We start from the raw sequence: 20,424 nt of genomic DNA on the forward strand, positions 1-20,424 counted from the left end.
ACCAGCCAGGGCAGATGTTTTTTTAAAAATGAAAGTATGTATGCAATGAAAAGATAGTTGTTGAGAGCTATTCCTTTTCTTTTCTTTTTTTTTTTTTAGGTAAAGATAAAACTGATCCTTGAAGAGCCTTTTAAAATAATCTAGCCTGAAAAATTAAACTTTGTAATTGAAATAATTTACCGCCATTGTTTAAGAAAATATATTAAAAAGTAAAAAATATATTAAACAGTTTAACTCTTCAGTGATTGCATCAGAACCACCAAAAGGCATCAAAAGGAGAAATGGAGACAGATCCATAGTCCAAAAAAATAAATTGCTGAGTTTATCAAGCTGATACTTCTTCCTAAAATCACTATGTTCCTTTGAAGTTATTAAATTGAACATAAAAGCTGCAAATATAAAACCTCTCATACTGAAAATGCTGGTAAACTTACAGGGAATTTATGAATATCTGCCTCCACAAAAAAGTAGGCAATAAATCAGAAAGACATTGATATAAACATAAAATAAGAAAACTAAAGGATCAAAAGGCACATTCTAAAGAATACAACCCAGTAAATAACAGAATGGTTTACTATTAAAGTAAAATCCTCAAAAACTCTTACTTAAGGCTTAGAAAACTATTTTTTTATTACATGTTTGAATCTTATGCAAAAACAAAAAGTGCTTTCTTACAAGAACTTTTTTATCTGCTGTATAAGTTTTAAAAAGTCACAACAGAAGTGAGAAAATAAAATTTTCTTCCAGTTTGAATATTCTTTGAAGCACCTCATTTTCTCCTAGTTTTTCCTTAACCAAAAAAAACGACAACATAAAAACAAGAAACCAACCAACCCAGGTGACTACTATGGTACTGAGTTCACTGCAGATTCAGTGCTGTTTTCTTTATCCTGCTTTTCTTCTTCGTGTGGTGAATCTAGTTCATTTCTGCTCGTTTCTTCGTCACTGGAATCACTGTCAAATCCACCTTCAACCCCGGCAGACTTCTTGTCTTGTGAAGAACTTTCACATACTTTGTCTGTGGGAACAGCTCCTTTCCTTTGGGGTAAGACAGTAAAAAAAGCTTCTTGCCAGTCTCTTGTTTCCAGGTATTCCAGAATAATCTCAAACACTGAAACAAAGACAAACTGTATACATTTCTTAGCCAAGTTCATCACAGTGTTGCATACGTATTTTAAAATGCATTGCCTTTGTGTTAAGAGTGCTAGTATATTCTAATAATTACTTTGTTCTTATCACTTTCTTCCCCTATTAGCTATCAGAGCCAATTCGCCCCAAAGCTCTCCTGTTACGTTTTCTTTAGTTCTTCCTCAATTCAGTTCTTAAGCACTCAGAAGTTTACCATTGTTCTTTGTCAATAATAATCATAGACAGAGAATCTTTTTGCTTCCTCCCTTTCACTTCTTTATCCTTCATGTGCTATCATAAAACTAAAAAAATAAATCAAAAGGTTAGGATTAACCTAAATTTCTTCTATCTGTCCTATAAAGGGCCTGGGGAGCATCTTGACTGCTTTTTTTTCCCACATTGGAGTTAAAATTTAATACTGTCTCCAAAGTACTATGATTATTACGTTGCTGAAGGGTTAATTTGGATTACTTCATAGAAAAGTAATTTCCACAGTCTATCAAAGGTCTTAGAGGAAGTTCAGTCCTTGAATCAGCAAATACATTTCTATAACTCCCTAGAGCATACTAAAGAGAAAGTTCTTAGCACATAAAAAGAGCTCAATAAACAGTTGTGTACCAACAAAAATCTCTACTAAAAAAACTCCAGGCAAATACTTAGGGTCTAAGAATATCTATTACAATGTTATTTACAATAGTTAAAAAAAAAAATCATCAACAAGAGAATGGTTACATTATATATTCAGATAATGAAATACTACATAGCCATTAACAATAATTAATTGACATGGAAAAATATAATTATAAATGGGGAAAACACCCAGATTTATAATATTTTATGTAATAGAGTAAGAATCCAATTGTTATAAATAATATTATATATGCATAGGAAAAGAACTGGAAGAACATACACCAAAAAGTTGATACCAAGTATCTCTGGGTAGTAAAATTATAGCTTATTTATTTTTCTTTGTTTTTATGAATTTTCAAATTTTTCTAAAATATGCATGTATTATGTCTATTTTCAAACAAATTATAAATCATTACATTGTATAATTTTGTCTCCAGCAAGGTATATATTTTCTATTTCTCCAAACATAAATGTAATGTTACTTTTCACAATGTTCACTCAGATATATTTTCACCTTATCCCCTTATAGCTTACCATGATTAATTGCCAAAACTTTTCTACTATTCATCTTCACAAAATTTCCAAGGGGGAGCTGTGCATGATCAATTCCATGATCTGATGCTTGTTTATATGTGAATCCCTAAAACAAAGACACTATAACTTGAACTAGAACATTAAATTGTTTTAAAGTCAATGACAGAATAAATCACTTTTAGGAAAAGACTTTAGTTCAAAGAATATTATCTGAAGTATGTGTGTTTGTGTGTGTCTGTGTTTAGCTGCTAATTTGGAAATATTCTCTTGACAATGAGGATAGTCAGAATGTTTAGGTATTTGTTTTAACCAATTTAAAAGTGAGGAAACTAAAGACATTATGTTCCCTACTCTGTCACAAAGTTCCTCAGTGGCAGAACCACAGAAAACACTTGGCTCATGCCTCCTGGCTCAAATACCTTCCCACCATTGCACACTGCCTTTCTCTTAGCTTAAAATACTCAAACGGATTTCCTAGAAGTACCATCATTCTTCCCATGAATACAAAAGAAACAGAGATAAAATTGTTTTAGTTATATAACACTAACAGGTACAAATGACAAAAACAAATCCTATGAAAAGTTGAATTGAAAAAAGTGTAAATGGTCTATAAATTTAATTTTTCCCTTTCTGTCAAAAGAATAGAGTATGAATTTTCTTTCTCCTCAAAATTAAAATCCTTAAACCCTGGGTGTAACTAGAACTGAAATAGTCAAAAGACAGAAAGAACTTAATTTTTGAACCGTAGTTTGCATATTTTAGGGACAAATAATTAATAATGATTGAGGCAGGTGCTTTTGAAAACAATTTTTTTTTAGTTCAAAGACACAACAAAGATAAAAATTTGGTTCTACATAAATAACAAAATATAATATTTCCACTAAGAAAACAATAAAAAGGCTAAAGATCATTCTGATAAAATGTCCTTTGATGCTACAGAGATGCACTGTCCAAGTAGAGTCACACGTGACTACTTAAATTTAAATTGATTACAATATTTTAAAATTCTGTTTCTCAATTATACTATATACATTTCATGCACTCAACAGCCAGAGGGCTACCACACTGGAGAGAATGATATAAATATGTCCAACTTTGGAGAAAGTTCTACTGCATAGTGGTGCTGTACAAGAATAATGAATTTGTATTATACTGCTGACAATATTTCCTTAGACACTTAGTAAACATGGTTTTTCTTTAGTTGGGTTGAATTTAACATATTGCAAAGTAAAAAATGATGTTTTCTGTTAGAAACTCTATTTCTGTAATTTTTCATTCAAATGAGAATAAGAAGGTGAAAAGAGACAAAAGTAGAAATATGAGAAAACAGAAAATACATCCCATGAAAATCACATATATAAGTTATAAATTTATCAGTTTTGTTATAAATTTTACCAGTGGCCTAGAAATTGATTAGTAGCAGCATCTGCTATCAATACAGCATATCATTTAAGCATCTGGCTCCAGAACAATCTGCCAGGTTTCAAATATCTGCTTTACCACCTACTACTATTGATCTTAGACTTAGTTTCTCTAGGCCTCCAGTTCCTCAGCTGTAAATGTACATAATAATGGCACTGACCTCACTGATTTATAGTGAGGATTAAGCATATTAATATACAGGATGAGGCAAAAGTAGGTTTACAGATGTGAGTGTGTGCAAGTTTTTTCTTGTATTATTAATTATTATATTATTTTCCATACAAACAACTGTAAACCTAATTTTGCCCCACCTTGTATATGAAATGCTTTGCTTAGCAGGCCCTCAATAGAGATCAGCTATCATCAGTATTGTTGCTACTGTCAAGAAGTATTATTTTTACTATTGAGAAAACTAATATATCAATTTTAAGTACAAGCAAAAGTAAAAATAAAAACTTAGTACCTTGTGATGATTGTGATCTACTAATCCTCCAATCACATAAGCCTTTGATTCATCTAATTCCTTCAGTACATTAGGTGAATCTGACGTAAGATAAATCAGGTCTTCTTTCTTTATGAATTCACTATAGTGTTCTGGTTTAATGTGGATATCCTTTAAGACACATTGGGACAGATGTTATTAACTAATAGGATTTTGTGAAAATTGGTTAATAATCATTTTGAAAGGAAGTAAATCATAAGAAAGGAAGTCTAGAAGAATGTTGTTACAGTGCATTATTTATAACCTACACTACTTTAACTCCTTATCACCTCACACCTCAATTATTTAAGTGGCCTCTTACTGCTATTTCCCAGTCTCTAGCCTCAGATCCCTCCCATTTACTTCCATACACTAAAGGCAAACTCATTTTTAAAAAACACCACTTTAAATGTTTTATCTTCACCTGTAGGATAAACTTGAAACTCCCTAACTTAGTAACTCTTTCCTGAATATGGCACTAGCCTACCATTTAACTTTATCTCTGCTCCAACAAAACAAACCCATTTTGTCACATATTTGCTCACATTGTTTCCTTTTTTTAAATTTATTAATTTGTTTTTGTTACAGATGTTTCTCATTTTTCCCCCATTGACACCCTCCTCCCCTTCCCACCCAGCCCCATCTCCAGCTTTGTTGTCTATGTTCATTGGTCATGCATACATACATGCATGTAAGTTCTGTGGTTTATCTCTTCCCCCACAAACCCCCTCTCCTCTGAGGCCTGTCAGTCTGTACCCCACCTCTATGTCTCTGGGTTAATTTTGTTCAGCAGTTTGTTTAGTTCATTATATTCCGCAAAGCAGTTTGTTTAGTTCATTATATTCCGCAAATAAGATCATGTGATATTTGTCTTTCTCTGCTTGGCTTGTTTCACTTAGCATAATACTCTCCAGGTCCTTCCATGCCATTTGAAAGGATAAGAGATCTTTCTTACAGCTGCATAGTATTCCATTGTGTACATGTAGAGAGTGAGAAGCTGTGGTGTTCACATTGTTTTCTGGCTAAATAATGCCTTGTCCAATTACTTCCTCTCCATCTACATGAATCATCAAAAGGGAGTGGATTATAGATTTATAAATTCCGTGCATCCATTCCTACAAAGATACACGTTTGAAATCTTCTTCATCAAAACTGTTGGGTCAGAGGTACAAAACCAAACAAGAGTTGGCAGTCAGAATTTTGCAAACTGTATCAATAAAATAAAATACATCACCAAGCTCAGATAACATTCAACTGGTGATTTTTTAAGGAAACCAAAAATGAAGCAGGATTTGCCTCACCTAAAATGTATAACCTACCAATTAGTCAACAGCCACTTTTCTGGAAATTATTATATCATAATTTTGGCCCCTACGCTTAATAAAGGCCCCAAGAGGGACTTAAAATTAGAGACCAGTGAACTTGTGTTTCTCTGGAAAGCTGATGGTATAAATAATAAATTTAACAAGCCAAAAAATAATGAAAGTATGGCTACTCGAACTTTATACATAATTTCTTAAGAAAATTGGCATGATCATAAAACTTGGTAAATATATTGTACTGTAAAACTTTAAAAAGCCTTTAAAAATGTTTTACACTATAGGCTATTAATAAAATAAATGTAGTCACTATGGGATTAGTTAGTGTAAGAGGAAACATTTGTCATGGTAAGAATGGGCTTTGAGAAAGAAAAGTACAGAAAAAACCCAGTACTTCTCTGAACAGGAAGGATTCCTCACAGATTGGTACTAATGCCAATCTATTAGTCATTTTTGCAAATGACTGAGAATGGTTTGGTCCTATAAAAAAAGTGAGCCACATATGTCATTTTAAATCTTCTGGTAGCCAGATTTTTTTAAAAAGGGGAAAGAAATAAGTGAAATTAATTTCAATAATATATTGCATTCAACACAATATACCCAAAATGTTATCATTTCAAAATATAATACTTTTTACATTTCAAGGAGATTTTTTTGGTACTAAGTCTTTGAAATCCAATGTATATTCACATTTATAGCACATCTCAATTCAAACCAATCACATTTCAACAGTTCAACAGCTACATGTGAACATGGGAGAGCACAGATTTAGAAGAAACAATGCAAGTACATTTTCAAATTTTAAAGTGACTTCACCCTTATAAATAATGCACAGCCAGTTTGCTAGGTAGAGACTGAATAAACACCTTTAAAATTTTTCATTTAAAAAAATATATGTTTTGAGGTTAGAGGCAAAATAGCAAGTGCAAATAGACATCTCCGTCTCTTTAGCCTCTCCCATTATTACCCTTAAACTTAGGAACGGTGATACTCAGGGTTTGGAGACTGGTGACTCCTGTATTTATTAACATTATGTAGAACTTAGGTAAAAAAAAAATGTAGACCTTCAAGCTTAAAACTACTTGGAATTATGGGAAAGTTAATCTACTTTAATTACCTTCCAGTTGATCCATCCTTTGTCATTTTCATCCATGTTCTTTTTCAACTGGCCTCCATGGCTTGTCAAGTAAAACTGATAGAGATTCACAGGCACAGAAAGAGAGAGCAAATGACTATTAAAGTACAATATTTTATTTCCCTCATACAATAATATGATCAATGAAACACAAAACATTTTCATTCTAGAAAAAAATAAATTTTGGCATGCTTTAAAAAGTGTAAGAATAAATTTGTGGTAGAACTGACATATTTTGTGTATTTCGTAACCCACTAACTTCCTTATTCCATCTACATTTTCATCTCATCTTTTCAAGCAGCTGTAATCTGCCTTTCCCTCAATGATCACTGCTCTACAAACTCCCTGCTCCCATGTCAAGTTTCAATTCCCTTTCTTTTGCCGCCATGGTTTTTTTTTTTTTAACCAATCCAGCCTCCATAATTCTTTGATTATAAAACCTGACACTATTTCGAGTCTAAACAAAGATGAGAAAAATATAAAATGTAAAAATATAAACTTACTATCACTTGATAACACAATATCTAACCAAAAATATATTAAGAATTTCTAGTTCTCAACATCAGTGAGCCAGTGTTAATTAGGTCACCTAGAATTCAAATAGCAGGCAACTCCTAATAGCAGGCAGGTAGTCTCACAAAGCATTCCTTCGCTCTAGCTAAGGAAGTACTTTTCAAAATTATCAGTGACTCAGAATCATTTAAGTAGAATAAATTTACAATAGGTAACACAGCACACATCACACAACACAGCACACATCAGTTCCCCCTACTCCTCAGAATGGAAGGAATGAGAGCTAAGAAACTAGTATGAAAATATGTGTATATCCTTTAATGAAGATGTTCAGCTTCGCAGAAATGAGTAAGTCAATGTGTGCAAGACTGATGATGACTAGGCAGTGTCTGAGAACAATATATTTGAAAAAATGTTTTAAAATATTTTACTATCTTTGTAGAAAACCTGTTTCAAACAGACATTTTGTTCTCTCAGGAGGATTATCTGTAAGACTCTTGTAACAAGGAAAATATAAGAAACCACAGTCTGTTTTATTTTTTTATTTTTATTTTTTTATCTTCACCTGAGGACTTTTTCTTTTTGGCAGATAGAGCAGGAGGGAGAAAAAGGGGAAGAGAAAGACAGAAACATCAATGTGAGAGAGACACATCAACTGGTTGCCACCCACACACCCCCAACTGGGGCCAGAGACAAACTGCAACCAAGGTAAGTGTCCTTAGCGGGAACCAAACCTGGGTATGTGGGTCAATGCTCTAACCGCTGAGCCAAACCAGCCAGGTCAGACACAGTCTGTTTTGTTTTTTTTTTTATCCTCACCCGAGGACATTTTTCGATATTTTTGTTCAGATACAGTGAGAGGGAGAGAGAGAGAGAGAAACATCGACGTGAAAGCGATACATTGAGTGGTTGCCACCCACACGACCCAACCAGGACTGGGGACAAACTGCAACCAAGGTACGTGCCCTCAGCGGGAACCGAACCCGGGTCTCTCCGGACCGCAGGCCGATGCTCTAACTGCTGAGCCAAACCGGCCAGGGCAAGACACAGTCTGTTTTAAATCTCTCAAACACACCTGTACAGGATGCAGTGCCCGTCGATTTTCTGCATAACATCGTTGAATCTGCTTATGAAGTTTCTTAATGTCCTATAAAAGAGTGCAATTTTTAAAGTAGCATTTGCAAAGTCATCTATGGCAATTCTACATTCTTAGTGGGACAGAATAAGGAAAAGGAATGACTAGACAGGTACATTTTTTTTCTTTTAAAATACAAGTCCTTTCTAATAATTTCCATTCAACTTCCTTATATAACTAACAAAATACTTACTATAAATTCAATACTCTGTAAGTGAACCATTTTCTCATAATTTGTATCCACTTAAAATGCTAGTTCATTAAAACATTTACTCTTCTTAAGAGTTAACAAAAGGGAAAAAAAAACTCTTAGAGCCATACTATTACTATTACTATTTTCCTATTACTATACTATTACTATTACCAATGACTTGGAAACTAATTAAAGCATGTTCTCTTCACTGGCATTGTTTAAACAACCAGACTTCTCAAACTATTAAATAAGAATTAATTCTATTAAGACAATCATATTTCTTCTTTTCTTTTTAAATGTTTTTATTGATTTTAGAGGAAGGGAAAGGGAGAGAGAGATGGAAACATTGATGAAAGAGAAACGTCAAGTAGCTGCCTCCTGCACGCCAGCCACTAGGGATCAAGCCCACAATGCTGGCATGTGCCTTGCCTATGACTCAAACCGGTGACTTCCTGGTGCATGGGACGATGCCCAACCAACCAGCCATACCAGCCGGGCATATTTCTTATTTTCTTAATTTTGATTAGGACAAATAAAAACACTCACTGATCTTTATGATTAATGGGTAGCTACTGAATTTTATAATCTAATCATTGTGTTTGTCTCTCCTTCTGTCAACATATATACATACACATAAAAGGAATTTATAATCTAGTTTAACTTAGGGGCTACAGAGTTTGAAAAACCTGATTTAAGATGCTTCCGAGGACATTTTTCCATTTTTTGTTCAGGTAGAATGGGAGGGAGAGAGAGTAACAGAGAGAGAGAGAGAGAGAGAGAGAAACATCGATGTGAAAGGAACACATCGAGTGGCTGCCACCCGCACAACCAACCAGGGCCGGGGACAAACTGCAGCCGAGGTACGCGCCCTTAGCGGGAACCGAACCCGGGTCTCTCCGGACCGCAGGCCGACGCTCTAACCGCTGAGCCAAACCGGCCAGGGCTAGTACATAAATTTATATGGAAGTGATATTAATTACATATTAAAGCAAGAATTATTTAGCCTAGTTTACCTACAGGATTTTTCTGACAATCACTCATGATACCTTTAATACCATCAAGCTGTCGAAACTGCAGTCAATGATAAGGCGAAGTGTGCTGTGAACAACATCTCTTCGAATACGTTTTCTATCATTTCCATCTGAGTTTGATTCCAGCTGACACTGTCGCTCTAATTGCTTTCTCTTGCGTTTTTCCTTCCGCTTTTGTCTAAAATTAGTAATTGAAATAATTTTTTATTGTTATTTATATTCAGATATTTACAACTCTTCTAAGTAGACAAAGAAACAATTACTTTTTGTGCTCAGCAGGCTGAACTACATAAAATCACCACTTCCGTGGATCAAAATTGGTTAAACAGCAGCAATTTTACATAGTCCATCTAAAAGTTTTAGAAAGGAAGAAAATGGGTTTGTAAAAAACAATATAATGCCCTTTACATAAATCCGAACTATACTACTAATAAATTCATTTATTATTGGTATCATACTATAATAAGAAAACTTTTTATAAATACTTAATTTGAGAGTTGTGATAAATTTTACTTTTATCATTCTTCCCTACATGATTTTCAAGCAACATTTATATGAAAAAGCAAAGTAAAATTGTTAGTGAAAAAAACTCATATACTTTTTTTTCCTTATCTACATCAACTGGAGTTTATTTTCTCCCAGTAAATTTTAGCATTATATATACAGTAACAACTTCGGCTTCTGTTCTCAACAAAACCTGCAACAGTTCTAGAAAAATCAATGTTAGGCCCAAATTTGATCTTTCTGAGGTGGTTATTTTCGTGCCACATCTAGGACAAGGATGCTACTTATATACCCTTTCTAAGTCAGTTATTTCAGAAATTGTGCTGCTACTCACAATAGATTTTGGGTGAGAAAAAGTGTGCAGTGTAAATTCATTAACACTGCTAAAATAATAATTCAAAATAAAGTTTTAACAGCCAAACTGACTGTTAGCTAACAATATACAGTCCCAGTTTTAATTAACACAACTTTAATGCGCTAAAAAACTATGAAAGGTCTAACATTCAATATTTAATAGGGGTAGAATATACGCATTTTGAAACATACTTGCGAAGTTCTCGTTGTTCTTCCCATTGTTTCTGCTTTATTAGTTTCTTCATTTGTCGTTTAGATATTGGTTCAAACTCTTCACCTAATCTTGGCTTCTGGCTCTCCTCTTGATCTTCACTTAAGTCTTGCTTTATTTCAACATTAGAAGTCTCAAAAAATGCTGGCAACATTTCAGATGACATTATTTGATGCCTCTGAAAAATTGAAAAGCAACTTTTGACATAGATGATTCATACAAAAGAGTAAACACCAAATGTCCAATATATGTGATTAAAATTAAACCATATCAGAAATGAATAATGAAAATTTAGCCCTGGCCAGGTGGCTCAGTTGGCTGGAGGGTCCCACATACCAAAAGGTTGCAGGTTTGATTCTGGTCAGGGCACATACCTAGGTTGTGGGTTCGATCCTGATCAGAGTGTACAGGAGGCAACCAATTGATGTTTCTCTCTTTCAATTTATCTTTCTCTCTCTCTCTCTCTAAAAATCAATAAACATATCCTCAGATGAGGAGTAAATAAAAAATGAAAAGTTAGACAATAATATGTAATTTACTGGCAAAGACCATGTGCTTTCATATTCTATTGGTAGTCATGGCACAATTTTTCCAGAAGGCTACACAGATCTGTTTCAAGAGCTTTAATATATTGATACCCTTGACTCAGTAATTTATTTCCTTAGAATAAATCCTGTAAATGAATCAGAAATATACACAAAATTAATGCAAAATGGTATACAGTAGTCCCCCCTTATTTGCAGTGGATACATTCTAAGATCCACAGTAGATGCCCAAAAAACAGATAGTACTGAACCCTATATATACTATGTTTTCCTATACATACATACAAAATTTAATTTATAATTTGTAGGCATTATATATTCATATTATATTTATGTTTATATTATACTTATAATATTTATAAATATCAGCATTTCTAAATGTTATATAATGGAATTAACAATAACTAGTAAAATAAAACAAGTATTACAATACAGTATAATAAAAGTTATGTGAATATGGTTTATTTTTCTCTCTGATAACTGAGGTGTTAAGTGACTAATGGTTGGGTAAACAGCAAGAATACGCTGGACAAAGGGATGATTCACATTCCGGGTGAGATGGATCAGGAAGGCCTTAGATTTTATCACACTATTCAGAACAGTGTGCAATTTAAAACTTATGAATTGTTTAATTCTGAATTTTCCCATTTAATATTTTTAGACTGGTTGACCAAAGGTAACAGAAACCATGGAAATCAAAACAGTGGATTGGGAGCAAGGGGAGAACCACTGTATGTACTGCAGTGTTATTTTTAATGATGAAAAATTAGAAACTACTTGAAAGTCAGCGAAAGGGATTAAATAAATCAGGTTATCTATGACAATGGCTGGGAATACTAAGCAGCCAGTAAAAATCATGTTTCCCAAATTTATTTAGTGATAAAGAAAAATGGTTATGTTAGATAAGAAAATAAAAACAAGAAATATATACATTACATCCAATTTTGTTTTTAAAAGTATATACACAAACATGCTTAATTCTTACCCATGGTATTCTGCATTTTCTAAATTTTATATATTGTTTTATAATATAAAAATATTATTTTTTAAAAAGAGATGAAAAGCACTTTTTTTAGTTGTCTTTAATGCCTAAATATGAGAGAAAGCTTACTTTCATTTTCTGGGTGTACACCCATAATTGGTTTTTGACAAAAAATATGCTATAGATCTGTATAGTTGGGATAGTGCAGAAAACAAACCTGGTTGTCCTCCTCCATATATTTCATTGTAAATATATAATTGTAAATATTCCACTTTAGTCATGGCTAAAACACAAATACTTAAGTTGATTCTGTAATCAGTTGTGTGATGCTTAGGGCCATCTCAAACATCTTTATTTGGATTTAACCACCCACATCTTTATATCTATTGCCTAGAACTGAACTTCCCTTCACATTAGTGAAAGGGGCTAGAAATACTGAGATTTCTCTTTAATAGATTATTAACATCAAAGCTTAAAATGTATTTATTATTTATTCCTACCAAAGACTAAGCATGAAGCTTGCAAATATTCTAATGGCCTGAAAGAAAATTGTATGATTCCTCCCACTTACAGAAACAGCTAAGAAGTCTGTGCAGAGAAGCTAACATCTAAACGAAAAAAGAAAAAAGCCCCACAATTCAGATAATGAAAGGACAAAACCTTTGCAGAACATAATTTAAGCAGCAGTTTTATTATATGGTTCTCGTTTCCTTTAAAAGAGTAATGTTGTAATACGACATATGGGGATAACTGAGCACATTTGGAAAGTTTACCAAATTTTGACTGAGAGACAAGAAATTTTAAGATGTGCTTTGGGAGCTACAGCAAAAACCCTGGCATTTTACCAGGTCACAAAATTACTAAGAAGGAGAAAGAATCATCTAGTAATCCAAGTAAGAATTCACATTTTCCTTAAACCACTAACCAAAGAGTATCCTTAGTTTACAGGAACACCTTCTAGGTATGACAAGTCACCTGTATGACTCTACACTGAAAACTCTACATGGTCAGGGATGATGGCTGCTTTTGCATTATATTGTCAGTACTAACATGTTGCCTGGCACTTAGCTACTTATTATATATTGGAGAAATAAATGAGTGAACATATTACAAAGAATTTTTTTTAAATAATGAAAATAGGCCCGGCTGGTATGGCTCAGTGCTTGAGCACTGACCCGTGCACCAAGAGGTTACCAGTTCAATTCCCAGTCAGGGCACATGCCCAGGTTGTGGGCCCAGCCCCCATTGAGGGGCATGCAGGAGGCGGCCAATCGATGTTCTCTCATCAATGTTTCTCTCTCTCTCCTCTCTCTTTAAAATCAATAAAGAAAAACTGTATTAAAAAATTAATAATGAAAATAGTAATAATAGCAAACATTAATTCTTACTGTGCTTAATAAAATATATTATTTAATTTTAATCCTTAAAACCAACCCTATGAGGTGGACAGTATTATGCCTACTTTACAAAGGAAGAAGGCACAGTGAGGTTAAATAGCTTGCTCCAAATTACAAAGCTACTCAATAATTCCTAAGAAAAAAGGCAGCTAGAACTAATTTACCACAAAATACTTGTTGGATGAATAGACAAATGAAATAATGTAGTTAAGATTCAAACCCAGATTTAACTCTATCTCCCAAGAATCCAAAATCTTATTTAGAAAATAAGGGTTTCCGAAGAACATAAAAGAGTTATGTTGTTTCAACCTTACTGTTGGAGGGCTCCGAAATTTGTGTCACTGAAAGATAAGAAGAAAAAAATAGCTCCAGTTTTATTCATATGCTAGTGAACCAAGAAACTGGGACAGATGTCCTAGAGGGGACTGCCTAAAGTTCATGTTTTGAGGCACCCTGCCTCCCAGTCTTGAAATACATGACAATAGTAGATAAAATATAAAACGGAAAAAATAAAAAAGGTATAGCTGATACAGTTAATAATCTGGTTAGTAAATAACAGGAGAGGAGCAAAAGGGAGGATTAGATAATATAGGCATGCCATTAATTTTGCCAGGAAACTGCAGTTAACATTCTCCAAGTCTGTTCCTCACAGATCAGTGGGGAAAAGGATTGGACAAAGGCAGTCTAGATGCATGTCCAGTTAGGTCTGGGTGATGTAGGAGTATACTTACCTGTCAGTCACATCTGGGAATAAGTCAGTGGCCAGAACATGCATGGCCACTGCAATGGTGCAAAATCTGAGATACATAAGTTCCTAAACAAAGAAAGTTCCCTCTCTTGGTGCTCTTGGCTCTTGACCCTCTTGCGCTCTTGGCTCTCCTACTGCAGAGGGCATGCTCCCCTGCCTTCGTCCACATGGCTCACAGCTACGTGGCACCCACACGATGGACTAATGGACTGAAGTAGCCTGATGCCTGATACATCAGACTCAGCTTCACATGGAACAGAAACCCTGCACACTGGCCTTGCTTCTAGCTCTGCTGAATCTACAACTGCCCCCTTTCCAGGACTGGAGTAAGGGAACTGGGACTTTACAACCCAAGGAGTTTAACTCCATGAAAATAAAGCTTTTTACCACATCTCATTCTCTGGTGTGAGTCTTAGAAAATTCATTTTCTCAAGATACTGCAAGAATCCCAATCTCACCAGTGACAGGGACATTCATTTCTCCAGCAATATAGCCTCTCTCAAAACCAAAAATAAGAACTAGAATGCACACTGTTCCTGCTAGGTCTGCTGTGCAAAGGCAACTGGGAGTTTCCCTAGCTTTAAAGTAGGGAGAATAATAATAACAAAAGACAGAAGGTAGGAGAGAGATGGGAGATAGTTTAAGATGAACCTTTAACCTAGTGTTGGGAGTGGGGCTCCTTCATGAAAAAAGCCTGAAAACAGGGAAAATGAGACTGGCTTATAGGAAACTGAGTAATTAGGGGAAACCTGAAGGCAGCAGACATAGCCTCTGTGCTACAACCTGGGCCAAGCCACTGCGGTGACATATGAACTTATAACAAACACTACATGATTAGAATTCTGAATCATCTGTATAAACTCTACTGTGGACTGAAGGCCATGAGCAAGAGCTACCACAAAATCAGTACTAAACAAGTGGTTTGCAAAGAGGAAATGCTAATTCCATTCAAGATTAATCTGCAAAGCAAAATTACAAAAAAAAAAAAGTAAAAATAAAAACAAAATCAACAATCAGGAATAAATTCATTCTATATAAATTGAAACTAATAGGGTGATATGAAAATGGCTTTAAAATAAGTTTGGTTAGGCTCTGGCCGGTTTGGCTCAGCACTTAGTGTCGGCCCGCAGTCCAGAGAGATCCGGGTTTGGTTCCTGCTAAGGGCACGTACCTCGGTTGCAGTTTGTCCCCGGCCCTGGTTGGTCGTGCAGGTGGCAGCCACTCAATGTCCCTTTTATGTCAATGTTCTCTCTCCTTCTCTCCCTCCCACTCTATCTGAACAAAAAATAAAAAAAATGTCCTTGGGTGAGGATAAAAAATAAAATAAATAAGTTTGGTTGAAATCTTTCGGAGACTATAACGAGTAAGAGCCATAAAAACAAAAGAGGAAATTGGGACACAAAAGCAGGCATAACAAAGACAAAAAGGAATCCATGAAAAAGAACCCATTTGGAAACCAAGAAATGAAGATATAAAAATTTCAATAGATAAGACTAACTCCAGATTTCCTGGAGTCCAAGAGGTAATTGATTAGAAGACATCCCGACTATCTGACTCAATTCTGACAAAGAAATAAAATTAAAAAAAAAAAAAAATGGCACAGCAGTTAAAAGACCTGAATTACAAAATGAGAGAAATAGAGGCAAAAAAGATAGAGATAAATGTTTAATCTTGAGTATATTCATTAACCATTTTTTTTTAAAGCTGGAAAATAAAGTAAGCATTCAATTTAAGAACAGAGATAGCCTTGGCTGGTTTGGCTCAGTGGTTAGATCCGTCAGCCCGCAGACCAGTGAGTCTCAGGTTCGATTCCAGACAAGGGCACATACCTTGGTTGCGGTTCGGTCCCTGGCCCTGGTCTGGGTCATGCAGGAGGCAACCAGCCGATGTGTCTCTTTCACATCGATGTCTCTCTCTCCCTTCTTCTTCCCTTCCTCCCATTCTGTCTAAGGATAAATGGAAAATATTCTCAGGCCAGGATTAAAAAAAAAAAAAAAAAAACAGAGACAGAGCAACTCAGTTAAGCCTGAAAATTAGAAGAAAAAATTAATATAAATATTAGGATCTCCAGGATCACTTTTATTTTACTTCCTTTCCAGAGGTAGTACATTAAATAAAAGTCAGCAATGCATGTATCCAAAACAATGTAAGGTGGAGAAAACATAAGCTAAACCTGCCCATTAAGCGAAACATGCAAACTTAAAAACACAGTTAAAATTCACAGGAAACAAAATGCTCTCTTTATGAAACAATAATTAACATTTTAAGAGAGACTATATCCATTATCACTGACATCATTTTTACTAGTTCTCTATCATGTTCAAAAACTGTTGACTGGCTCTGTAAGAAAAATTTTAAAAGCACATTATAGCAATATTTTACAACTCACGTACACCAGGGGGAGCTTTCGCCTTTCCTATCTAAGAAGTCTGAGTTGAATTTAACGTGGCCTATCACTGCATAGTAATGTTACAAACACCTTGTCAAATATATTGCAAGATCATATGCTAGTCAATGTCATTATCATTTTTAAAGCTCTCTTTCCAATTAAGAAAATGCACTGCAGTAAGTGAATTTTTTAAAGCTTTGAATAAGCTAGATACATTGAGGCACAGAATATAACAAAAACAATGCTGGCTTGAGATCCTACATATTATTGCTTACAGCACACTGTACATACAAGGATATGTACCAACTCCCACCACCTAACCTACAATAAGCAGTCCACTATGTACTAGCTTTTTCAGAATACATGTTAAGCAAAACATAAGAATATTTACTAGGTATACTTGCTTTCTAATTTTAGTGTTGACCAGTTTACAAGCTCCATGGCAAAGTTTTGTGTTCCTCCCTTACATGCAGTGACACTCTCACAGTACATTTTCATTCATTAACCACGTGCCACAAATATTTATGAACAGTGTGTTGTAGCAATCATAGAAATATTTGCGTGAAATTTCGGTTAGCACAGAATTTTTAAAAATGGTTCATTTAGTCACAAAGTAGGTTGTCAGGTGGTCTTATAAGTCTAAGAACTGGATAAATATGTCTAAGGCCATTTGGTGTGAGATGTATACACAAAAAAGTGTTTCAATATTTCTTGTATTTCCACTTCTTAACGCAGATTTCGGCAGGAAGAACACACTTTTAAAAAAAGAAGTCAGTGAATGGCCAAAGAAAAATTAAAAAAAAAACAAAAAAAACACAACTCATGGATTTTATTGATTGGGCTAAAATAAACAGTCTTCATAAATTATGCCACAGATTCCCTTCCAGGAAGATCCAAAAGAATGTTGAAATAACTGCAGAATGGAATTAAATGATCTGAAGGTGACAGGGAAGGAATAGATTTTTAAAACGCGCCGGCCAAACCTACAGTAGCAAAAGAGCTTGGTTCAGCTGTCTGGCCCCTTGGGCGGAGGACTGGGCAGGGATGGGAAGAGAGGGGCGGATTTAAAAACCAAGAAGTGAGAAAATCATCTGTTGCTATTCTCTTTATATCTCTACAAAAATGCCCGAATTTTAACACTTAAAATATTTCAGTGAAATCAAGTAACATCCCGCTCTTCTTAAAATCGTCCTGAGCTTGCCACGATGGGACCTCAAAGCACCTGCAACAACTGTGCTCTCTGCACTGCGGGACGCTCCGCTACGTCCGCCTCTCCTCGGGGCCACGACATAAGGAGGTTTCAAGTAAAGCGACTTGCCCACTGTCTCTAGTCTCAGTGGCAAAACCATAACTCGTTTCCCGACCCTTCAGACTCAAGGTTTCCCTCTCCCTTCGGTCTTTGAAAACTCACACTCTTCACAAACTAGGGCCCGGATCCCGACCCCCAAACAGACATCGACAGCTGCCGCCCCACCGTGGGAAGACAGAGACTCGTCCCACTCTCCCCTCTAGGGCACACGCCGACGGACGCATTCTAAACCAGCCAATCAGGAAGCTTCTTGGCGGGCCGCGGAGGCGCATTTTACCTGACGTCACTTCCTTCGGGAAGAGGGTCGCGGCTGCCATTTCCACAGCCTCCCTCTCTTCCCCGGAAGCCCTTATTGCTAATCGAGGGCGGCATTGGCTGAGCGCCCTTTTTGTGGACCGACAATACCAAAGGGTAGGCGAGGGCTAGCCTCTGCAGGGGACTTACCGAGCTGAGGAGTTTGCGGGGAACCAGAGAGCACGCGCAGAAAGCGTTTTTGGAGTGGCCTTCATACCACTCACGAGTCCTCCTTCGGAAACTTCAACTCCCAGAGGCAGGGATGGAAGCTGCACGTCAGAGGCTTCGGCGGTTACGCCTTACGTCATGTAACTGCGCCAGCTTCGGCCTCGCACGCGGAGAAGCGGGGCGGGGGAGTTTGTGTAGGGCGGGGTCAGGATTAGGGATTTTAGAGTGGGAGGTAGTTACGGTGATGTCTGTTTTTCCACGTTATGGCACGTGTGTACCTCCGGGCATGTATTCATTCATATATTCCTGTGGGGATATTGAGGGTGGTGGGTGGGGATTAAGACATTCCTACTCTTAAAAATGCGAAACAGTGGCAAAGGGCTCTTAATTCTTCTGTTAGAGATGAAAGGAAAGCATCACTTTCTTGCCTAAATTTATATAGAAAAAGGTGGTCATGATTTTACACAATTAAAATGGAAAATCAAAATGTAAAAGTGAGTCAAATTCCCAATGAGATGCTATTAAAGTAGAATGTTAAGACTTTTTTCTTGCTTAGAGCTGGAAATCTTACTCTCCATTCATTCGTTGAGTTATTTTTCCTGTGCTGTTTTTGCAAAACATCAGCTGATATTTCATTGTTTATAATACTTGACCTTATGTAATCTTTTTGCTATATATAGACCAAGTCAACTGAGAGAAAACTGAAACATAATCCTGTAGATTGTTGTCTTCTGTTTAGTTTTTTTTTTTTTTTTTTTGCTCCTACTTTTAACAAGTGATTATTGCAAACTTTGAAGAATAAAGTTTGAAGATTGCTATCAGTATGAAAACAATTCTGAAGCAAAGTTTTCTTGATATTTAAAAACATACTTGAATATGTTTAAAGGTTTCAGTGAATAAAAATTAAATTCAGAATTTGAGTTTTCTAAAAGAATTGAAATTTATCTAAATTTAATCACAAAAAATGAAGTTTCCCCTGCTTTAAACCCTCAAATATTTCTTGAAAAACTATGTCAGCTGTAACACTGTTGTGAGTCACTCTGTGTTTCTTCCTCATCTCAAATCTAAAAGATCTCTTAATTGAGCCTTGGATCCATTTCAGATTTGTTAGTAGGGCATCTTTTTTCAGCTGCCTCCATATCAGGGCAAAGAGTAGCTGAGGGAGGATTAGTAATTGGATATGTAGCCCTTCACATGTAGGTCATTAAACTCAGGTTGGCATAGTGATGTGCCAAATCTTTTAACAGCTGTTCAGTTCCTCAGGGATCTGTTTTATGAATAATTATATATAATTTTTTTTTCAGAATTAATACCTGGCATCCTTTGATATGTTTTAAAATTTAAGTTACTTTAAAAACCCTCTTAGAAGTCAATACGTTGTCTTTTGACAAAGCCATTTAACTTTGTAGCCATGGTGCAAAATTTGAAATTCTAGTATCCAAAGCAAACACTAAAAAAAAAAAAAAAAAAAAAATACCAGCAAAACAAACAAAAAAACGTGGGAGAAAGTAAAATCGTGATATGAAATAATCTCATTTTTATTGATTTGTAAAATTCATGTGTTTAACATACTTGTTGAGTTTCATATTTTTTGTCTTGATACTCTTGATACAAAGATAACTAAATCATGATTGGTATCTTTAAGGAATCCCTAGTCTAGTGAGAGAACCAGTAGCAAATAAATACCATGCAACATATAATATACTTGAGATGCTTGTACATGGAAAGGAGTATCTAAATGCTCTGGAAACAGGAGACATCGTTTCAGAAGTTTAATAAGTTTGTTCCCTCTTGGAAAGTAAGTAGATAGGAAGAAGAGAAAGATCTTTAAAATACTGGGAACAGTGAAAGCAAAGACATAGTTTGGCACATGATTGAAAAGTTTTGGTAGGATGTGGAAGAAGGAGAAAAGAGGAGCCCTAAGGCTTGGACAACAGGAATGTAATTGTGTTAGCTGGGTCATTTAGAGAGTAGTGGAAGAAAAATGGGTTTTGAAAAAAAT

General features: G+C 35.3%; 1 protein-coding gene across 3 annotated transcripts; it reads right to left on the reverse strand.

Moving 5' to 3' along the window:
• Window positions 1-761: 761 nt before the first annotated feature.
• On the reverse strand, window positions 762-18,511 carry TRMT10A (tRNA methyltransferase 10A). Of its 3 annotated transcripts, XM_036279581.1 has the most exons (8): window positions 18,405-18,511; window positions 10,572-10,768; window positions 9,537-9,699; window positions 8,238-8,309; window positions 6,632-6,706; window positions 4,178-4,327; window positions 2,293-2,398; window positions 766-1,111 (listed from the first exon to the last, which is right to left on the reverse strand). In XM_036279581.1, exons 2-8 carry the CDS (start codon window positions 10,754-10,756, stop codon window positions 846-848), a joined length of 1,017 nt encoding a protein of 338 aa, XP_036135474.1. In that variant the 5' UTR covers window positions 10,757-10,768; window positions 18,405-18,511; the 3' UTR covers window positions 766-845. The 3 variants fall into 3 exon arrangements, with proteins under 3 accessions (XP_036135467.1, XP_036135458.1, XP_036135474.1); XM_036279574.1 differs by lacking the exon at window positions 18,405-18,511 and having other exon boundaries at window positions 762-1,111; window positions 9,546-9,699; XM_036279565.1 differs by lacking the exon at window positions 18,405-18,511 and having other exon boundaries at window positions 765-1,111.
• Between the last annotated feature and the right edge of the window lie 1,913 nt (window positions 18,512-20,424).

This window comes from Molossus molossus, unplaced genomic scaffold (genome assembly GCF_014108415.1).
Source record: "Molossus molossus isolate mMolMol1 unplaced genomic scaffold, mMolMol1.p scaffold_m16_p_1, whole genome shotgun sequence".
NCBI classification, from domain to species: Eukaryota; Metazoa; Chordata; class Mammalia; order Chiroptera; family Molossidae; genus Molossus; species Molossus molossus.

Excerpts from the sequence above, each read along its gene's own strand:
- TRMT10A (XM_036279565.1), bottom strand. The coding sequence starts at position 10,756 with ATGTCATCTGAAATGTTGCCAGCATTTTTTGAGACTTCTAATGTTGAA. Across the intron at positions 9,700-10,571 it reads GAACAACGAGAACTTCGCAA|ACAAAAGCGGAAGGAAAAAC; the intron begins GTATGTTTCAAA and ends TACTAATTTTAG. Across the intron at positions 1,112-2,292 it reads AGTTTTGGCAATTAATCATG|TGTTTGAGATTATTCTGGAA; the intron begins GTAAGCTATAAG and ends TCTTTGTTTCAG.